The 23,169-nt window shown below is 37.4% G+C and overlaps 2 protein-coding genes across 4 annotated transcripts in view; both read right to left on the minus strand.

Moving 5' to 3' along the window:
• The window catches only part of urb1 (URB1 ribosome biogenesis homolog), a 61,492-nt gene extending 59,828 nt beyond the window's left edge, over positions 1-1,664 (minus strand). For both annotated transcript variants that reach the window (XM_052106736.1, XM_052106735.1), the window contains exons 1-4: positions 1,491-1,664; positions 621-760; positions 349-500; positions 55-184 (exon numbers count right to left, since the gene is read on the minus strand). In XM_052106736.1, coding sequence (XP_051962696.1) covers positions 55-184; positions 349-500; positions 621-760; positions 1,491-1,623 — 555 coding nt within the window. In that variant the 5' untranslated portion in view covers positions 1,624-1,664. The remainder of the gene's footprint in view (positions 1-54; positions 185-348; positions 501-620; positions 761-1,490) is intronic.
• Positions 1,665-2,401: 737 nt separating this feature from the next.
• Positions 2,402-17,633, minus strand: phkg1a (phosphorylase kinase, gamma 1a (muscle)). Of its 2 annotated transcripts, XM_052107543.1 has the most exons (11): positions 17,516-17,633; positions 17,256-17,364; positions 16,208-16,304; positions 14,803-14,981; positions 14,599-14,653; positions 14,005-14,070; positions 10,264-10,427; positions 7,963-8,053; positions 6,278-6,431; positions 3,612-3,737; positions 2,402-3,022 (listed from the first exon to the last, which is right to left on the minus strand). In XM_052107543.1, the coding sequence occupies exons 3-11, from the start codon at positions 16,288-16,290 to the stop codon at positions 2,756-2,758; spliced, it is 1,185 nt and encodes a 394-aa protein (XP_051963503.1). In that variant the 5' UTR covers positions 16,291-16,304; positions 17,256-17,364; positions 17,516-17,633; the 3' UTR covers positions 2,402-2,755. The 2 variants fall into 2 exon arrangements, with proteins under 2 accessions (XP_051963503.1, XP_051963502.1); XM_052107542.1 differs by having other exon boundaries at positions 17,256-17,581.
• Positions 17,634-23,169: the final 5,536 nt, after the last annotated feature.

The following is a 23,169-nucleotide window of genomic DNA, read 5'->3' on the forward strand; positions in this document are numbered from 1 at the left end:
TGTTTGCAAAACACACTGGATCAAAGAGCTGTTAAAACACTTTGCGAAGCTTACAAATTTGTCTCTTCTCCGAGCGAGTCCAGAAAGACCTCTGTTGAAGTTCATGTGACTGAAGACCTCCCTGGCAGCCTCTGTACCCTGCGATACCATTGCGGACAGGAAACACAGACACTGGCGGACAAACCTGTTCACACAAAGCAGTTACTAGTTACTTAAGTAGCAGTTATCAAGATACAAAGAATCCAATAACTTGAAATTGGACAGTAAGTCAACCATATTTATAATCAAACAATACAAGCAAACATCTAGTAGACAAGGATTTTAGAGTAGGATTTGTAAAATAAATACCGATAGTTGTCAGAATACAGAGAGGAGAGCAGAAGTTTCATGTGAGTGGACACCGTCTTCCTTACTATGTTGGAGCCCACCATACTCAAATGAGACAAATCACTAGCTGTCCGCAGCAAAATCATCTCTAAACTCTGAAATATCAACATCATCTAGAAAAGACATACAAAATAACAAGTTGTTGTGATTATGATGCAAAACTAGAAAACAGCAACCAATTCAAGAAAATGAATAGATTCAAAATCAACTCACAACTGTAATGTGTGACTTACTTCAGACTCTGAATGATTCTCCTCTTGCAGTAATCTGAAAATTTCTGAACATTCGACTGAAATTTTGATGTAGCCCTCGACGACATCATAGAGGTCTGCGCTGGGAAGTTTCTTAGCAATTTGTATGAAGGTGTCCAATCCTATTTTTAAAAAAGTGGCATAATTGACATATGAAACAGGAATTACATTTACAACCTAACATTTATTTTCTTAGAAGATGATTTCCTACAGTACAACTTAACCATTTAACTGTGGAAATGTACCTGTTGTACAGTGCATATGAGAATAATGAAGCCCCTTCGACGTTTTTATTTCAAGCAAACAGTACAATGGCTGTAAGAAGCAATCCAAGCATTTGACTATGAATTAAAAGCAACATATATGTATTTACGCAACCATAACAGGGCTAGCTTCTTTCCTTAATTTAGCCAATTCTGAGCAAATGTCCGTTACTTGTGTATGCTTCCTTGGAAATACTAGCTACCAGACCCAAGTTTAGTTATTCTGATCTCGTGCTTCAATCAAGAAATGAGTTGGAGTTACGTTTGTATGCATCATGTAAATACTTCTACATGAATTTAGTGCATTATTGTAATTCATACTGAATTCATTTTATTTTTGTACATGTTGTGTTTTAATTATTTTCAGATCCACAAATCATAGTTTCATGAAGTGACAAAACAAAATAAAAGTCCAAGGGAACTGGAAAGTTTAAGGTTACTCTAACAGGTAAACTAATGTGTAAATCATGACATTTACCATTAAGAGAAAATCTATCGACCACATTTAAATAAAACTATCCATTACAACGCATGGCTGTAATATTTCAAGTCTGCAAAGCAGAAAACTGAATAGCTAACATTAGCTCACCCTTTAGCGCTTTAGAGGGATCCTTTAACATGGATTTGAAGGCAGCGCCATTAAACTCGCTTTCCCCCGATTTTCTTTTCTTTGCTGTTGTAATGGATTCGGGAGAATCCTCATTTTGACGTTTATTTGCCATCGCTGTATCTCCCTGTAAAGAAACACACGCACATGTGTGAAGAAGTGTGAAGCTAGAAAAGACAGAGGTACAAAACACGTGGAAAGGCTAGCTTATGAATATTAATTTAGGAGTGTGGCTCGTCATGGCACCCAAGCTAATTAATATTAATGAGAGTATCCCTCACCGTAGTAGGATTTGTTGGTCAGAGACGTAGTAACTATTAAAAAGCCTTCACCATAGTAGGATTCTTCAGCGTCCTACTGCTTAACAATGTTACGTTCCAGAAAACGTTAAAACACTCAAGAGTCCACAAAAATGTATTTGGACTTGCCCCTCCTTTTCTTAAAAAAGAAAAAAAAAAAAGAAAAAAAAAGAAATAAAAACTCTGGGTTCTAGTGAAGCACTTACAATGGAACTTATGTAAGGGACAATGTACCAGCCGGTTCTTATGGCACAATAAACCCCGTGATCAGGCCACCAACGCGGAGTGGAGGGGTCTTGTAGCACTCTGAAGGGGTTTATTTTGCGATAACAACCGGCTGGCTGTTCTTTATACCGCTTATTGTATGGCTACTAACCAAATAAATAAATACATAAATATATGTAATATTGATTTGCGTTGAAATTATGTAATTAGAGAAGAAAGAAATCACTGAACAACTGAAATCAACCTAGGATTTTAGTTTAAGTTCTCTTGGTTGTTTCTTTTTGTGAAAATGACCATCTGTATCCTCATTATACAAGACTACATTCCAATTAAACAAATAAATGTCATCAAACATTGACTTGAGTTCAAATTATTTTATGAGCAGCAGTGGTTACAGAGCAATAACAGACCGCTAGATGGCGTCATTGACCAATCAGAATTGAGTATTCTAGACAGCTGTGTAATAATTAAGTTTAATGCACATACATATTTGAATTGTAAAACACAGGCTCTCAGTAACCATATCAAACATTCCAAGCCAATGATGCCACTCTGAAATGAATGAAAATTGAATAGCGAGTTAATTAAAAAAGTACATATTTCCTCACAAGTTAAAACATCTCACAATGTCATGAGGTATTTTAATGTTAAACTATGCAATCCACATGAGATTTTCATGAACACATTGTCCTATATAGTTTTCAGTAGTGTGCTTGATTTTCATTACATCATTCGGAGAGACGGGTCATCAGTTTCTGCAGCAAGGGAAAGCAAGATAGCTTTTGGGCTATTCTCAAACAGGGCAGCTCTGTTCTGTGTCTGACCCTTCTTTACCCAGTGTCCATAAATCTTGAAAGCACAGGCATCAATGAGCTTGCGAATAGGTTTCACTGCATAGGGGTCACTTTTGATCACGTCCTTGGTAACTGGCTTGGCACGTCGATAGTTGCAGTAAATACGCATTGTAGCCAGAACGGTCATACAGATTACCTGAAAAACACAGGTGATTGAAATTATTAGCACTGTTCTTTTGTTCAAAATGTCTTAGATAAGCAAGCGGTTAAAACTTCAATTTAATGTGAAAGATCATATTATATCAATATAATTATACGATATACAAACTTACATCAAGTAAAAGATATGAAAAGTATGATATGACTATTGTCATTTGGGTTTACTACTGAAATTATGTAAGTTTTGCATCTGTTTAGACTGAACAAGTGCCTGAGAAAATAAACATAAGCTACACATAAATTACACACATGTGTACACGTGTAGATTATGTGTTATGTGTAGTTCAATATGTGTTTGACAGCCAATTGCATCTCATGAAATAATAAATCCTGTTCTTGATTTGTCCTGATTTGTTGTATTTTTCCTTTAATTTATAAAAATAATTATATATACTGGATTGTTTTTTAATTGCCTTGAAAATATTTTGAAAATTGGACACTAATTGGACAAGTGCCAGGTCTCTAAAAACCAGAATATGTAAGAGTGTTTGGGAAAATTACCATGCATTTAAGGGTTAATATTTATTTAATAAATTAATTCCGAAATACAAAAAAAAAATACCCACCTTGAATTTCCTGTACGGGCTAAAATGCCGCACCTCAGCGACCACATATTGTTGGAAGAAAGGGTGGTTTAAGGCATCAGTGGCAGTGTAACGCTTCTCAGGATTCACCACCAACAACCTGGAGATCTGAAAAAGTTTGTACACCCCAAAAATTCATGAGTGTAAATATGAAAAAGGAAAACATACACTGTCTGGCCAAAAAAGAAGAAAGTTGCATACTCTAATATTTCGTTGGACCGCCTTTAGCTTTGATTACGGCGCGCATTAGTCGTGGCATTGTTTCAACAACCTTCTGCAACATCACAACATTTATTTCCATCCAGAGCTGCATTAATTTTTGGCCAAGATCTTATATTGGTGACGGGGGAGTCAAACCACTCCATAAAGTCTTCACTAGCACATCCCAAAGAATTTCAGTGGGGTTAATGTCAGGACTCTGTGGTTACTAATTCATTTGTGAAAATGATTCCTCATGCTCCCTGAATCACTCTTTCACAATTTGAGCACAATAAATCTTGCCATTGTTGTCCTGGAATATGCCTGTGCCATCAGGGAAGAAAAAATCCATTGATGGATAACCTGGTCATTCTGTACATTCAGGTAGTGACCGATTTCATTTTATTGCTGCATAATGTTGCTGAGCCTCGACCTGACCAATTGAAGCAACCCCAGATTATAACACTAATCCAGAGGCTTGTACAGTGGACTCTATGCATGATGGGAGCATCGCTTCATGCACTTCCCTTCTTACCCTGACACGCACATTGCTTTAGAATAGGGTATATCTGGACTCATCAGACAACATGACCTTTTTCCATAGCTCCACAGTCCAATCTTTCTGCTTTCTGATTTGCTTCACTTACAATTGGTTTCATGTGGCCACACAGCTGTTTAGTCCAAATTCTGTAAGTTCTGTAGTCCAAATTCTGTAAGTGCTCTTACTTTCACTATTAAACATAGCTGTGAGTTCTACTGTCGATTTATTATGATGTAACTTCAAGCGTTTTAGTGATCTCACATTTTTTTCCGACCTCATTTCTTCTGCGAAGCTGACGGTTCACCACTATCCTTCCAGGTTTTAATATTGTGTTGGACAGTTCTTAACCCATTTCCAGTGATTTCAGCAATCTCCTTAGATCGCTTTTTTGCTTGATGCAGGCCAACAATTTGCCCCTTCTGAAACACAGTAACATCTTTTCCACGACCACGGGATCGGTCTTCTGACATGGTTGTTGAAGTTGGTTGAGAAGCTACACACTGCATCAGTTAGCGTTAAAACAATTGTTGCCAGCAGAAACATATGAATCAATTAAAATAAAATAAAAATTTTTTGGCCAGGCAGTTTATGTAGGTCAAGTTGATATTAATTAAAGCTAAACAACTACCATATTTTCTTACAAATACAAAATCCACAATTTTAATATTCCCAATAGAGCGCAATAGTTCGTATTTTTCCCATTCTTGTTCTCCATAGGGAGAAAAACATTTTTAGTCAATAGTACCACACCATAAACCAAACCAACCAGGTTCAAGAAAAATCCCACCATTACAAACTTTGATCTGAGGAAAAAGTAAATGAAAATGGGACAAGACTGTTCAGAAGACTTTACGTCTTTTAAGGAATGAACTACAATCCCATCCCATTAAGCATTGTGAATTATGGAATTGAACAAAATAATATGGTCAAAATTTGATTCTTGTGTAATCTTATTAATAAATTACTCTAATCTAATTACATTTTTAGTCAAAAACTCATTACATTTTAAATTACTGTAATCAGATTATAGTTACTGACTTTCAATTAAGTTAATTACTTTTATGTACATTACTTAGGTTATAAATCTAATGTTGAATACATTTAAAACATATTCATATGAACATCTGTTGGTGTTTTTGTGACAACAGTAGGGTGTGCGCCCCATAACGGTTCATTGTAATGTAAAAACATGGAGTGTTGAGTGAACGCATCATTTGAAAAACAACACATTTTAACGCTTGTATAACGATTGTGTTGGGCTTTTGACACGGAAGACTGCGGTTTAAGCCCAGTCAAACCCACAAGCAAAGAGAAGGGTATAGACGCAGGCATTGCTCCAAAAGATATAGGGAGAAGTGATGCCCCCTTTTGGAGTTGCCACAACTCCCTTTTGGAGTAACCCCGCCCTCTTTTGGAGACTCTTCACCCATTCTCAGCCTGCAGCTATACCTAATTGGATACGAAAGTATCATAGAGCTGACACGAAATGACGTGGTTGCTTCAGAAATTATGCTTTTCATGTCGCATTTGCTTTTTGTTCTCTATCGGTTATGTTTAGTCGTTGATTAAGGGTAAGAATGTCTGTTTTGTTCATCTCTTATTTGCTTTTAGGACACTATAGTTTAGATTTAAGTAAAAGTTTTAGGTTAGGCCAGTACGTTTTACTTTGTAAAACCCCCATCTAATATTCACCTTAAAAACCTTGTCTGATTACGATACCATTTCACTTTCTTTTACCGCCCCCTGCTGGACATTTAACTGGGAAACTGCAGCAAAACGTGTATTGAAGCACATTATTTTGTTTAGAATTTTTTTGTCACGTTATATTCATGAGACGTGGCAGGAATTTTTAATTCCGGAACCCGACTGTTGCGCTCTATTCTGCTTCAGCAACCTACACGTGACATACCAGGTCTTTGACAGTGTCTGAGCGATCATCCCACTCTGGAGATGTGAACTGGTAGTTTCCTGCCAGGATCATGCGTAGCATTAGCATCTGCTTCCTGTGCCAGAAGGGAGGAGAACCTGCAAGTAGGGTGTACATGATCACCCCTGCACTCCAGCTGCAAAAGACCAAAAACCATTGTAGTGTGATTTCTTTATTCAATACATCCATTCAAGTATTGACTGACTTGAAGGTGTTTAAGTGAGTCAATTTTGAGAGAGAAGTTTTTAGTGCTTTAGCATTTTAGGGAATTCTGAGTGGTTGCTAGCTAGTGGCTCATCAGGCCAAGTCAATAGAGCCTACTCCCAAATCTCTACAATATTCAGGTCCCTCTTTCACATTAAATCTTCAATACAAGTCTATCATGAGATTCTTTTACTCGTTTTATCCTCTGCCAGGCCAAAACCATAAAATCCAATCGCTATAAAAAGTAATATCATTCTTCATGTGACTAAAGTGACTAGGAGGTCCAGGCTAGGAGTCCTTTCTGACCTTGGTTATTCTTTGTCCAGTGAGTTTTGGTTACTTCCTTCTAATGGGACATACAGTACACATTTCCTCAGTGTAAGACCAACAGATACAAGCAATCTTTTATTCCGGCAATTGTTTTATTCCGAGTAAGCGCACCAGTAATAATGATGCTTGCCTATTAATGATGAAGATTACCAAACAGGTAATTCCAACACAGTCCCATAATAATTTGTACAACATGGCAAATTTGTAAGACATCATATGACTTGACTTGTAAGAAAAGGTACGACTTTTAAACCAACCAATAATTTTTGCTTGCCTTGTCTCATTCCATACCCAGATAATTTCTTTCTTTCATGGTACACAAAAAAAAAAGAATTTTTTCTATTAAAGGTGCTGTAAGCAATTTAGCCGATCTACTTCCACGAGAATGAGCCGTTGAATTAGCCACACACCCTCTTTCCAAAACCCAGCACTCCAAAGATAACAAATGAGCTTTATTGAGAACGACTTTATGCAGAAACGGTTGTTTAAAACAACAGCAGCCAACAGACCACTTTGATGTACAACATGGCTTAAAAATGGCAGTAAGTCTCAATAATTCGCTGCAACTACAATACTATGAGAACAAGCTAAATTATTGACAGGTAAAAACATTAATGTCCGTGGACACATTTTTGTTTGCTGTTAACAGAGTCTACAGATGTCATAGAGATCGGTGAGATATCTCAGGACACTTATTTCATGAATATCTTTAAGGGAGTAGGAAAAATGTTTGCATACCATCACTAACAGCACCTTTAAAATCATGGTTGGGTTTAAGGTTTGGGTAAGGGATTAAGGCCAAAGTATTCTTCAGTTGTCCGCATTGCTAATTGCTCTCTGTGCACAGTATGCAACGGGGTCAACTGGGCCCAATCCCGCCTGGAACACAGAAACATGGAGTATGTAGGGGCCTTTAGACTTTATAATTAGGCTTAGGTTTGGGTTAGGGGATATCATTTTGTTTAAATGTTATACGTTTTCTTACTATTTCACCATCTCATTCTATTGATATAACTTGTCATGAGATCAGGTTGGGTAATCTAACCCCAAACCATTGCCATTGGTTGAGGCAGAAATCGATGAAACAAAACTAAAAAGTAAAAGTCTGTGCCCATATCGGAGAGCTTACTCACAGATCAACTGCAGTTCCATAACCTTGGTGATGTGGATCCATAGAGCATTCAATAATCTCTGGAGCTAGATAACCAGGTGTTCCACATACCTCTAGGTGAGACAAAATAACAACAAAGAGCCTCTGATGAAAAACAGATTTGATCAGTTACAGTATATGGTGCTGTATTAACTACTACTATGTATAGGGGATCATAACATGTCCCAATATGACCAGTGAATCTTCGAGTGTCTTGGGTCATACCCCAAAACAAAAAAATATGAAACATGACATTATTTTCATGAAAATTAAGCAAATGTATACACATGTTTAAGAACCCATCCAGTTTAATGGCACACATTTTATAGGTTACTCTATTGCCCCCTTGAGCACTGAGATTTGTTTCTGCCACAGTAATGCAAGAATGCACATTATTTATGTTTTCACCCAACCACACTGGCAAGGCGCTTGCATCTGCATATGCATACATGTGCAAATATCTTTCCAATAAATACTTTAGTGTTTTCTTTTACCAATAAATTTGTTCTTCATGGTTCAGTTGTACTTGTTTAACAAGTAAAACCGTTTTCACAGTTCGTACATGTCATAGGTCAAAAAACATAGGCTAACGGATTAAAGGACAATGCCAACATGCCAGACCTAAAGAACGTCCTTCATCAACAGTCAAGAAGTAAATGTCGAATTCAGATTGTGAAAGTTTGGAGTTTGGACGCTGCATGTAAATGCCTGGATTTTTTTACATTTTGTGATTGTCTGTATTTCTCATTATTCTCATGATAACATCAGAACATTTGCATAAATTAATGGCAGTACAATAAATACTATGGCTAAAGGCCTCCTGGGATAAAAAGCACTTTTCATTTTATTTTCTCCCAAAACAACTAACATATACTGCTAAATATTCCTGATCCATGAGGTCATTTCATGCATTGTCTAAAGTTTGATTTTGAGATCATTTTATCTTATATTTAATAATGTTTTAAATGTTGCAATTTAACACAGATGAGCCAAAATATTATGACCACCTGGCTAATATGCTATTGGTCCTCCGCATACTGCCAAAACAGTGCTGACCCTCCGAGGCATGGACTCTACAAGACCCCTGAAGGTGTCCTGTGGTATCTGGCACCAAGACATTACCAGCAGATCCTTCAAGTACCTTAAGTTGCGAGATGCAGCCACCGTGGATCAGACTTGTTGGTCCAGCACATCCCACAAATGCTCAATCGGATTGAGATTTAGGGAATTTGGGGGCCATGGCAACACCTTGGACTCTTCATCATGTTCTAAAAACATTCAAGGATAAAATATGTGCACTGTGGCAGGGCGCATTATCCTGCTAAAAGAGGCCATTGCCATCAAGGTATGCCATTGCCATGAAGGGGTGTACCTGGTAGATGTCATGTGTCAAATTGATGTCCACATGAATGGTTGGACCCAGGGTTTCCCAGCAGAACATTGGACGCACACGTACACGGCCATCCACATGGTGTAAAAGAAAGCGGGACTCATCCAACCAAGTGACCTTCTTACACTGCTACAAGGTCCAGTTGCGACATGGACAGGAGTCATCATGGCCACTCTGACTGGTCAGCGGATAAGCAACCCCATACGAAGCAAGGTGCAATGCACTGTGTGTTGTGACACATTCCCCCATAAGCCTCATTAAATTTTTCTGTGACTTGGGCCAAAGTAGACCTTCTGTCGGTTCAGACCAGATGGGATAGCCTTCATTACCCTCGTGCATCGATGAGCCTTGGTTCGCCCAACACCCTGTCATTTGTGGTTTGTTCCCTCCTCGGACAACTGTCGGTAGATACTCACCACTGCTGACCGGGAGCACCCCACAAGCCTTGCTGTTTCAGAGATGTTCTGACCCAGTTGTCTGGTCATAACAATTTGGCTCTTGTCAAAGTCGCTCAGGTCTTTACTCCTGCCCATTTCTCCTGCATTCAACACGTTTAATACGAGAACTGATTGTTCACTCACCATCTAATCTGCCCAGACCTTGACATGTGGCCTTGATAGGAGATGATCAACTTTATTTGCTTCACCTGTGAGTGGTCGTAAAGTTTTGGCTCATCATTGTATGTAGCTAATGAGGGTTAAAAGCCCCCCTGTTGCAGGAGCTAAAGCCCCTGTAAAAGTGGGGTGAATAGATATGTAAGTGGTCAGTGATGATGGTGAATAGTCAATAGTAAATCTGACTCAAAGAGTTGAATTACTGCAATGTTGTGATCAAAAAAGTGCATCTCTCTAGATAGACAGGTCGCTAGAGTGGCTGAGAAGAGAAGTGATTTACCATTAAGTTTTTGTCCTGGGACAATCTGCACAGCAAAGCCAAAATCAGTGAGTTTGATGCTCATATTGTCATCCAACAGGATGTTCTCTGGCTTTAGATCCCTGTGCACAATGTTCTGAGAGTGAAGGAACTGAACCACCTCCAACAGGGCCCGCATAATCTTCCTGCAAAATGACAATATCAAAATGCAAATATATGCAAAATATAGCGTTATGTACTGTACATTGAGCCAGGCTACATTTAATACATTTATTGTGTTGAATCGCATGAGAGCATGTCCAGGTCACGTTGCATCCCAAAATCAAACAATAAAAAAAGAAATTATATTTAGCATAAAAATAAAGCATATTTTTGCAGCATTAAGATTACTTTGGCATTGTGACATTGTTTGCCTGACAAGTGCACTTTCCCTCCAAAACTCTCATTACCGTAATGTGTCTTTTTTGTTTTTCCGCTCCAAAAATGTTTAAATAATGTCTATATTTCCTCCTAGTTAAATTTGAATTCAAATTTTAAATATATTATTCATAAATAATATTATTTTTGAAATATGTGTAACCCAAGGAATGTACTTAAAAGTAATTACCTTAATTAAAAGTCAGTAACTGTAATCTGATTAAAATTTTTTATGTAATGCATTAAACTACTGTTTGACTTAGAAAAGTAATTCAATTACAGTAACTATTTACTTTGCAATCACATTACACCCAACACTGTGTCCAACAAATGATGTATAAAATCTAGGGCTGTCGATTTAATTTGTTAATTCGGTGTGATTAATATTAAAGCAATAAATGATGTCCCCGGACCTAATAACGAATATTCCTTCTGAGCAATTCAAGCTTGGAGTACCACCTGTTTTCTCCAGGGGGCAGTGAGCCAAACTCGCTGTATATGAAACTCGCAGCTTTTCCAGACAGAGAACAAACCGCACTTAGGGCCCAAACATACTCCATGTGTACTTCGCGTACATGCGTTAGGATATGAACACATTTCGCAATGACGCGTGAAATCAAGAGTGCGTAGCAAGTTGCATATGCGTTCATGTACTTACATAGAGTATGTTTGGGCCTTTACCGAGAGCAGACAACACATGATGAGAACCAAGGGCGTTTTTAGAGTTTGAAGAGACTAGGGGCTTAGCCCAGACACAGACCCACAACACCTCAAGCGCAAAATACAGCTAAATGCATTACTGACAATTAACACTGCATTTCTCTCAACCGAGTATTCAAACCGAACAAAGATTTCAAACCACATGTGTTGAAAGGCCCTTTTTTGTAATCCAAAACGTTCGAGGGTATATTGAGGTAGCTTTACTTGTTTAGGGCCTGTGAATCTGTAAATCATTAATGGTCCAACAAGTTGCCCCTGCCTGCTGCTGCTCTAGGTCTTTAATTTGGCCTGCTGTTCTCATCTGTCCTCACTCTTGTCTCATCTGAAAAGTAGCAAAGTAAAGACACAACATGTCAGTAGGTACTATACTGTCTACTGATACAATCATTTATTCGGCTGCTTCTTCTTTAAATTAAAGTTAATTGCAGAGCCTAGGGGAAAAAAAGTCAAATGTTTATCCATTTGCATATTATGACAATTTTATTTTAGTAATAACTTTGTCGAATAAAAAAATACAATCCTGCTGGTACCTGACTTTTCATAAAAGTGTCTGTATTTTCATTTATAATGTTTTTTATATAAGTTACACAAAAGACAAAGAAAATATTGATCAATTATACCTATAGGCATGGTCATATTGACCGTATGGGACTTCTAATGTTAATCTTTCCTGTGGTTGATGGTTGCTTAGCAACTGTCTCTGTCAAAGAAACCTTTAGCGGTCTCGAGTGCTTAATTAAACCTCTCAATTGGGTATTTTTTTCAATTGAGACTATGAGATAAGAGAGTTTGGAATCTAGCAGTCAAAATGACTGCTATGACCATTCTAGTAGATACAGAATTCCGGTAGTTCTAGTGTTAATGATAAAAAAACAAAGAATACTCTGATTTTAAAAATAATCTACCTATGTTTATATGAAGACACTTTGGCACTAAAAGGAAACTGTTTTAGATTTAAACAAAACTTACTTGTTGTGTGTGTACATACACTAACCAGCAATGATATAAAGTTCTAGCCACGTGGTTTATATAATGTTAGTAGGTTAATTGAGTTGGTATTAGGTAGTTCTCCAAAATAAATGCTTACTTAAGCTGCGTTCACACTGCCAGCTACTTTGTCGCTGCATGTCGCCAGTGGCTGGCAGTTAGGTTGCTAGTGGTGTGTATGGAGAGTCTAAACAGCACTGTTTCTTTACAATTAATATTATCCTTAAAATATTAGGATCACGTGAGCTCTACCATCTTCTCTCATAGTGGCTGTCGCTCCCGAAGTTCGCTCTTCATTTGCATAAAGTTAAACATTTCTCAACTTTGTCGAGTCGCTGGACACGCCCACATCCCGTAGCCAATGGTCGCCATCGCTTGTATTGAAAATGAATGAGATGAGGTTGTTTTGTCGCTGCGTGTCCCTGACAGTGTGAACGCAGCTTTAACCATTGTTATGCTGAGCCCTAAGGTTAGCTAGCTAGCGAACACAAACCCTGCACAAACTAACTCTGTCTCTGCTGCTACACTTTGAGTTTGTGGCATCCTCTCAAACTCATCCACTGCTACCGATTCCTGTTCTAAATGCTTGCATTTTCCTTGTTTCTTTCTAAAGAATTTACGAATGTCCATTTTTCCCCATTTAGACTTATGCTGCTACTCTTGACAGACGTTATGCTGAGCAACAACGGGGCATTCACAACTTTATCTGGACTGCCAGGTGCTTTGGCTGTGTGTGTGTGTGTGCGTAAGCGGTGCATTCGTATGATTGCAGCAATGCCGTTATGGTAAATAATCGGAGTACAAATATATTATTGGAATTGGATCAAAATACCCGGGGCTAGTACAAAAAGACCTCGGGCTTAAGCCCTGGAAGCCCAGGCCTAACCACGCCACTGGATGCCACTGATGAGAACACGTTCTTGCGTACAAACACAGCTTGATGGAGCGCAAATCTGAAGGCAAGGATCTCAAGACATATTTTTCTAAGCTTCAAACTGTATGTTTATGACGCAACGCAACCGAGACGTTCCAAAAGCATCCGTCTGACGCAGGTGTACATTGACGCATCCTTAAACAAGACCTTAAAACAAATCTCGGACTGGTTGATGAATTCAATTGTGAAATGGATTGCTGTGAAATGTAGGCCAATGCAATATATTTCATTCTAAAGCCACTTTTTGTATCGTCTTTTTATAATGCTTTAAAATACTAAAATAATGTAATGCATTTTAAGTATCTGTATTATCATTTTTACAATATACAGCATATATACTGTATATTATTGAAAATTATTTAAATATAATTATTTTATAATTATTGTTATTTGAGGGCTTTCTCAGCTTTTATGCGATTTATTGAGATTCGATTATTTAATCGGCATACCATGTAATTAAATCTATTAAAAGTTTTAAATGATTGACAGCCCTAATAAAAACATTTAAAAAAAAATGTCATAACAGTCATGAGAATTGGGGGGAAATGTGCTTAATTGTCATGACAGTAATATCACAAAAATACATTCCCAAAAATCTTAATAGTTGTAAAATAGACTTTTGTGGTGACTTTTGTGGTGAAATGTGACATGGGCATAATCTTGACAGGTTTCGTGAGATTCAACCACTGCTAAAAGATACAAACCTAGTCTCTTTTTCACTGAGCGTAACCTTTGCAGTTAGGTAATCAAAAAGCTCTCCTCTTCTCATCCTAAGAGAACAAAATGTATAACAATGCATTGTGAAGATTTCTCTACATACTGAATATGACAGGTTTATGAAAGCACTTACAATACCAATCAAATGTTTTGACACACCTTCTTATTAGAACTATTTTACACATTTAAGAATAATACTAAAGTCAACCAAACTATGAAATACACACACAAAAAACATACCAAATGTTTCAAATGTCAACGTTATTGTAAAGTTTTACCAACTGTTTAATATTTTAGCTTAGCTCAACCTTTCCTTTACTGTCCAATCCAAATCATCCATTTTAAAATAGATTTTCTGTCATATTATTTTTTATATTGGAATATTTTTTATTAAGAAATTAATGTCACAATTTTATTCATTCGTAGTCTAAAAAATAAATTGCAAAAGTCCTTTGATAAAAATCACGTTTTTAGAATCATGAGAAACATTCCGTCAAGTGTATCCCAAATTCTGATTGATAGTGTATTTAGGAAAATTGAATGAATTTATACATATCGAGACCACAATGAACTCTACTTACAAGTCAAACACCAAGAAGTAGAACACTTTAGTTTCAAAGCAATCCTTCAACTGAACTGAAGAAACAAGAAGCAATGTGTTCAATCATTCTACGGTAAAGATAGAAATATATTTTAGTTCCACAAGGTAGAAAGTTATGGATGTTTGCTGTTACATTTCATGTTTCAAAACCTACTACATAATGTCATTTTTTTCCTTTACTTACTGATGTTTTCTTGTCCACACACTTTCTTGAGTATATCAATCTCCTTTAAGGTGGCATTTCTGATCTCCTCAATCTCCTCTAGACTCATTTTATCTGATGGAGTGACGTCTATGATCTTCACTGCATATTCTTGGGTGGTGCTCTTATGGATACAACGTCGGACCACACTGCTTACCCCTCTGCAAAACAATATCATGATAAATAATTAAACGTAATGTCTCCAGTAGTTGTCGACCAATACAGCTTTTTTGATGCTGGTTTCTATGGAATAGACTGGATTCTGGCCGATACACTCACCGACCACTTTATTAGGAACACCTGTAGTGTACACCTCCTTATTCATGCAATTATCTAATCAGCCAATTGTGGCAGCAGTGCAATGCATAACATCATGCAGATAGGGGTCAGGAGCTTCAGTTAATGTTCACATCAACCATCAGAATGGGGAAAAATGTGATCTCAATTATGTGGGCCATGGCATGATTGTTGGTGACAGATGAGCTGGTTTGAGTATTTCTGTAACTGCTGATCTCCTGGGATTTTCATGCACAACTGTATCTAGAGTTACTCAGAATGGTGCCAAAAACAAAAAACATCCTGGGAGCATCAGTTCTCTGGATGGAAACACCATGTTGATGACAGAGGTCAACAGAGAATGGTCAGGCTGGTTTAAACTGACAAAGTCTACGATAACTCAAATACCCACTCTGTACAATTGAATGCTATTCTGAGATGTGGGTTGGTGCTGTTTTGGCAGCACGAGGGGGACCTACACAATATTAGGTAGATGGATTTAATGTTGTGGCTGATTTTTATAAAATTTATCAAATACATGTGATATAATTCTTAGTTTTCTTTTTGTTATCTACTAAACCACATTTTCTATGTAATTATGTATTTTCATATTAAGGTGAATAATGATATACATAAATAATGATAGACAAATCATTAAAACAGAATCCCAATTTCACCAGAATAGCAGAATAGCATCTCAGAAAACACAACAGGTCGAGCCTTGAGGTGGATGGGCTGTGACAGCAGAAGACCATGACTGGTACTTCATTACAAACATAGTGTTTACTAATAAAGTGACTAATAAAGTTCTTCTATATACACAATATAAAGATAAGTAAATCAATAGTAAATGAGATAAAAGCAACAAAAATTCTTATTTTACACAATAATTACTCAAAATTAATTTAAGAAATCTGAATACAGAAATATATTAGCTGACAAGGCTGTTGGTAGATTTTAAAAGAACACTTTTTGTTCATTTATTTAAAAGAAATATTACAACTGTATGTATATATTGTGCATCTTGGTAGTATTTACAGAAAATCACACTTAAAATAATGAGAACTTTCTTCGTACAATTCACCCATCAGTCTGTAAAATATGAAAATACCTTCCAAGGATCTCCTTTGGATCATACTTCTCATAGAAGTCCTGTGCTCCAACCCAGTCAGGAATTTCATCTTCTTTGGTCATTATTATAGACTAAACTGTAACATTAGAAAACAAATGCATTACCTTAATCAGAGCAAATAATGAATGAATAACAGGCATTTGGTAAATACCAACTTACAAGGTACCCCGAGTACTTGAAAGAATACCATTGTATAGTATGTCCTCAAATCCATTGTGTTACCGTGGTACATGTCTAAAAGACACTTTGTATTGCCATGTAAAAAAAGAATGTTGACACTAGTAATACTCCATATAGTAAGGATGGTTTTCTATTGTAATAATGTAGTCCCCATGACTAGTACATTTTTATGTTTTATGACATGTAACATGCTATTGTATTCTTTCCCTTCAAAAATAAACAATAATTTTCCTATAGTAATATTGCAGTATAAATATAGTTACCATGGTTTTTGCTTAAGTTATATTGTAGGAACCATGACAATTGAAAATGAACCATGGTTAATTGTGTGATTATAGTTTTACTACAAATACCAAGGTCAAACTATGCTTACTGTAGTAAAGCCATGGTAAACTTTCAGAAAGATTGAAGTACCACGTGATATAATATAGGCCAGGTACATGAATATGGTAAAGATATACAGTGTATCAAAGCATGGCGATATTACCATCTTCAGATTCCATCACCGTTTATACTGTACAGCCACAGCACTTTTTGTGCGAGTCAGAAACGCTTAAAATCAACAATGGAAGCCAGTGCAAATTCTGACATTTTCTGCTTTATTATTTGCAGCGACATTCGAGTATTACAGAGCGTTAAGTCATATAACTACACAATGAGCTGCTGTCTTCGTAATATACTAATCTTTGTTCATGTATTTATAAGGTACCATCGCGTTTGTCGTGGCCGGTCAGCAGCAGCAGCAGCTCTCTCAAACGCTGCATCAGTCTGAGCAGCATCACGGACATTAGCATTAGTATGACGCAACTCTAGATAAACACGAATTCGCAACAACTGTTCTGCATACCTGTTAAAATCAATATGAATTCCTGTTTAATAGTCTTGTCCGGCTGCGAGTCGTTAGTTCGGTGGTTAGTCCATGTTCCAGTGTTCCAGGATTATGACGGGTCTGCTGCCTTCAACAACACAGCGCCGAAAGGGCAACAGTTAATGTCAAGATCCAAAAATAAAAGGCGATATTAAGGACTGTGCAGTGCAGTGTCGCATTACTACGCTAGTTATGCACTTAATATTAATTAGTCCAAATGTAAATGTCTTAATCCTTACCAAGGACCTTGTCATCATTCGTTCTAAAGTAAAATCATAAATGGAAGATGACTGGAGGGTTGAGGAGATGAGATATTTCGTATATGTATGTATGTATGTATGGTAGGGAGGGTTACTCCCAACCATATTCCACTACTACAGAATACGTACTGTAAAATGTAATTTGTAACGAATTCTGTTAGATTACTCAAGGCCAGTAACGTATTCTAAATAGATTGGATTACTTCTTCAGCACTGGTAGATTTTTTCAAAATACATTCTCTGAAAAACCTAAATATCTAATGCAGTGTTTATTCTAAAAGAAGAGGACTTGATCTAGTTTTAAGGATTTTTAGATATTTCTACAGGAAAACAATACAAAAATGATAATCAAGAATATGATTCTTGCCCTATTATCAAAGGTCTTACTCAAAAAAAGAAATTATGATCCAATGTGAATTTTCTTGATAAAAAAACATTATCGTTCCTGGTAACATGTGGATGTAAATTGGCTAGAAACAGCATTTTAGCTTAGCATAAAGCTGACAGTTTATATTTCTGACAAGGTATATAAAAATTTCTTGTGCTCCAAACTTACTTCTCTGTCTGCTCGTATGAATACGCATCATAAGAAAATGTCTCACCGTTGTTCAAATGCACTTTGATATATGCAAAATATGACTATTTTTATATGTAGGCCTATTCATTTTTTCCATCTAAAAGGACTAAATATTTAATGAAACAAATGACAATAAAATCCAAAGTAATCTCTTCAGTAATCAAAATACTTTTTGAATATAATTGTATTCTAAATACCAATTATTTTAATTGTAACTGTAGTGGAATACAGTTACTTAAATTTTGTATTTTAAATAAGTATTCCTGTTACAAAGACATCCCACCTCTCCCGGAAGCTCCGGAAGTCTCCCGCATATTGCTAGTAGCTCCCTGACGCCCGCAAATTATATACAATATCCCGGAAATCGTTTTTTTTTTTTTAGAGAGAGAGACCAGAGGATTTCTTGTAATAGAAGGGTTTTGGAGTGACCAAGAGAGGAGTGACAGAGAGTGTATCCTGATTGGTCGCTCTCCAACACCCAGAAAGTATATATATATATACACATACACACACACATGCACACACACAGTTGAAGTCATACATTTACATACACCTTAGCCAAATACATTTAAACTGTCAATTCTAGACATTTAATTGTACAAATGACCTGTCTTAAATCACTATTTTAAAAATGTGAAATGTCAAACAGTCAGGTGGCACCATGCAGGCTCGGACATGTAAATGCCGAGCTCTGCGTATTTGATAAACCCTGCTACATAACTGTTCTATGAAGTCAACACAGCAAAGAATTCAAAAACCTCTGGCTCTTGAAATATTAAAAGACTCTTTCGTGCTTAAGCTGATTCCTCTGACAGGGCTGCAGACAAGGGACTCGGTTTGGATGGTGTGGTGGGAGAAATTCAATGCCAACTGTCGAGCATGTCTGTAATGCTGACGAAGGTTGTAGCAGACCTGGAGGAACTTGCAATCGATTACAGTGATGGAGGCGAAGTTTTCTGAGTTGGTTACAAGATTGTCGGATGTCGAGAGGCGGATCGATTATCTGGAGTCATCGGAGAGGGAAATAGCTGCTAATCTGCTAGCAACCAAGACAGACTTGGAACGCTTCTGGGAAAAGTTGGAAGATTTAGATAATAGTAATCAGTGAAAATCAGTCCGAATTGTTGAAATTCCTGAGCATGAAGAAGGTCGAGATATGGTCAAATTCCTAGACGAGCTCTCTGCTCAATATAACAGGCCATAAGCAGGAAATTGTGCGAGCTCACAGAGTCCTGGATCAGAGATCCGCTGAAGGCTCCAATCAATTCTGGCCAATTTCTAAGATCATCTGATAAAGATCTTGTGTTATGTGAGGCGAGGAGCAAAGGAAGTCTTTCTTGTAAGAACCACAACATTTTATTTTTCCCATTCTCACGTTGCGTCCTATTAGCTTGTTTCGCTGAACATACACTTGACCGTCCGATGAAACTGACCTGTTTTTTTTTGTTCTGGTTCCGCCTAATGACTGGAGTTTGTTTTTGTGGAATTACACTCCTTCAGGACAGTTGTGGATGAATCTGCTTATTGTTTGTGTTTATGCCTCCAATTGGCTGTAGTTTGTTTTTTTGGAGTGTTTTGTGCAGGTCATTGGAAGGATTAGGTCATCTGCTGCACTTATGAACAGCTGGCTCACTGAATATTCATTTGACTGTCCAAGGAAACTTAACGGCTCTTTTTTTGTTTTGTGTAGGAACACACTTTTGAGAATTCTGTGAATGAATCTACACGTTCTTTGTATTTACTGCCTCACCAAATTTATAAAGTAACACCGGACTTGAGCAATCTGATGGCAAAGTTGTCCCGGAGACTCTCGTAGGCATACATGTTTGAGTTTAGAGGGATGGACGCCGGTTGGCGATGTTGTGCGCTGTGTTAATGCGCATGTTTTTCTTTTTACTGTTTGTTTGGTTCGGGGGGAAGTTCAGGGTTTTATTGTTGCACTAATGGGGAATGTGGTCTTTATAATCTTGTTTTTGACACAATCTATGTTTTCTAATATGTTAAATGTTAATATGAGTGTCTTTCTCCACGTGGAATGTGAATGGGTTGGGGCACCCAATAAACAGAAGGAAGGTTATTTCTATTCATAAGTATAAGAAATATGATGTGTTTTTACAGGAAGCTGAACATTTTGGAAGATATGGGGTGGGCATGTTTTCTTTAGTGCTGGCTGAAGTAAGAGTAGGGGAGTCATTACATTGATAAGTAAACATCTACAGTACAAACAGAGTAAAGATAAATTAGGAAGAGTCATGATTGTTTTAGCTGAAATTCAGGGGCAAAGGTTGATTTTGGCTAATATTTATGCACCTAACGCTGATGATCAGGGCTTTTTTATAGATCTTGAAGGGATGTTGCAAGCTGCTGGCACCCCCTCATGATATATTATTGGGAGGAGTTATCTATTGATGGATTCAGTCCTTGATCATAGTGAAGCAAAAGTGTGTAAGCCCCCTAGAGCAACACTGATGCTTCTCAGGATATGTAAAAATCTTGGTCTTGCAGATATTTTGAGACTTTTTAACCCATCTGGTAGGGACTATAAAGTCCATAAGATTTATTCTAGAATATATTTTCCTTATATCCAAGTCCCTCATTTCATCTGTTGTCGACTGCTCAAATGGAAACATCTTAATCTCAGATCTCACCCTGGTGAGTTTAGAGGTGTTGCCACATATGGAGAAAAATAAATCATATAGTTGGCGCTTTAATGTATCACGATCCCGATTTCCAACAAATGTTAAAGGCTGAAATCAATGTCTATATGGATACCAACTGGTCCTCAGTATCATCTGTGGGCATGGCTTGGAAGGCACTTAAGGTGGTTCTCAGGAGTCGGATCATTCAGTATGCCTCGTTCATGAAATATGGCCTCAGAGAATTGACCTGATTTAAATACAGATATAATACTATTTTGTTGTGGAAAGTGGAGTTTTGGTTATTCAGGGCAAGACAGTCATACTTTGAGTCAGGGGACAAAGCAGGAGGCTAGATATATAAAGCAGAGTAGTAGTCTTTTTTTACCATTCCCTCTGTGAAATCTGCTGGTGGTGAAATATTTACCTCAGCCATTGATATTAATAATACTTTTAAAGAATTCTATCTTGATCTTTATAGTTCCACATCTTCATCTATTGATGAAGATATTAGAAACTTTGTGGAACCTCTAGAACTCCCTAAATTGATGACTGAGCAAAAACATTCTCTTGATTCTGAGATAACCTTGGAGGAGCTTGACAAGGTAATTAAGGCCCTGCCTACAGGCAAGGCTCTGGGGCCAAATGGCTTTGCCACTGAATTGTTTTTAGTTCTTATGCTGCAGAACTGGCTCCACTTATGTTAGAATTTTATACAGAATCATTAAAGAATGAAAAGCTTCCGCGAACCATGACACAAGCCCGGATCAGTCTGATTCTTAAAAAGGACAAAGAGCCAAGCAACAAAGACAAAGAGTTACCATTCAATTTCCCTGATCCAGCTGACGAAATCTAAAAAAAAAGAGATTTTTGTTGACTTTAGGAGAGCACAGAGTGACCACTCTTCGCTGAACATCGACGGCTGCTCTGTGGAGATCATCAAGAGCACCAAATTCCTTGGTGTTCACCTGGTGGAGAACCTCACCTGGTCCCTCAACACCAGCTCTATTATCAAGAAAGCCCAGCAGCATCTCTACTTTCTTCAAAGGCTGAGGAAAGCACATCTCCCACCCCCCATCCTCACTACATTCTACAGAGGGACTATTGAGAAATAGTCATAGGAAGGGTAATAGTGGGAAGGGTAAAAGATTAATTCTGTGTATATATATGTTTAGTTCTTCTGTGTTCTTTATGTGAAGCAATAAAAAATTGTTAATCTGAAGAATGAGAAATGTCAGAATAGAAGTAGTGAGAAAGATTTATTTCAGCTTTTATTTCTTTCATCACATTCCCAGTGGGTCAGAAATGTACACGCACTTACATGTTTTATTTGGTTGCATTGCCTTTAAATTGTTTAACTTTAAAGACCCATTTGCAACGAGCTTTAACTTCGTGGCTGATGTCTTGAGAAGTTCCTTCAATATATCTACACAATTTTCCTTCCTCATGATGCCAACTATTTTGTGAAGTGCACCAGTTCCTCCAGCAGCAAAGCACCCAGACAGAATGATGCTGCCACCCCCATGCTTCATGGTTGGGATGGTGTTCTTCGGCTTGTAAGCCTCACCCTTTTTCCTCCAAACATAATGATGGTCATTATGGCGAAATAGTTACAAAAAACGTCATTAGACCAGAGGACATTTCTCCAAAAAGAAAGATCTTTGCCAGCTGTAGTCTGGCTTTTTTATGGTGGTTTTGGAGCAGTGGCTTCTTCCTTGCTGATCAGCCTTTCAGGTTGTCAATATAGGACTATAGTTACTTGTCTACCTGTTTCCTCCAGCATCTTCACAAGGTTATTTTCTGTTGTTCTGGCATTTATTTGCACTTTTAACACCAAACGATATTCATCTTTAGGAGACAGAATGAGTCTCCCTCCTGAGCAGTATGATGGCTGCATTGTCCCATGGTGTTTATACTTCTGTACTATTGTCTATACAGATGAAGGTGGTACCTTCAGGCATTTGGAAAGTTCTCCCAAGGATGAACCAGACTTGTGGAGGTCCACAATTGTTTTTCTGAGGTCTTGGTTGATTTCTTTAGATTTTACCATGATGTGAAGCAGAGGCATCGAGTTGGCATGTAGGCCTTAAAATAGATCCTATAAAATAGATAAAATAGATACACCTCCTATCAGAAGCTGGCTAATTGTCTAAAGGCTTGACATCATTTTCTGGAATTTTCCAAGCTGCTTAAAGGCACAGTAAACTTAGTGTATGTAAACTTCTGACCCACTGCAAATGTGATTGTTTCACTTTTAATTGACTGTCTATAAACAATTGCTGGAAAATTTACTTGTCACACACAAAGTTGATGTTCTAAACAACTTGCCATCTGTGGAGTGGTTAAAATGAATTTTAATGACTAAGACAACACACACACACACCTTAATGTATATAAAAAAGGCAAAGCTTTTGAATGTG

This window comes from Xyrauchen texanus, chromosome 36 (assembly GCF_025860055.1).
Source record: "Xyrauchen texanus isolate HMW12.3.18 chromosome 36, RBS_HiC_50CHRs, whole genome shotgun sequence".
Classification (NCBI taxonomy): Eukaryota; Metazoa; Chordata; class Actinopteri; order Cypriniformes; family Catostomidae; genus Xyrauchen; species Xyrauchen texanus.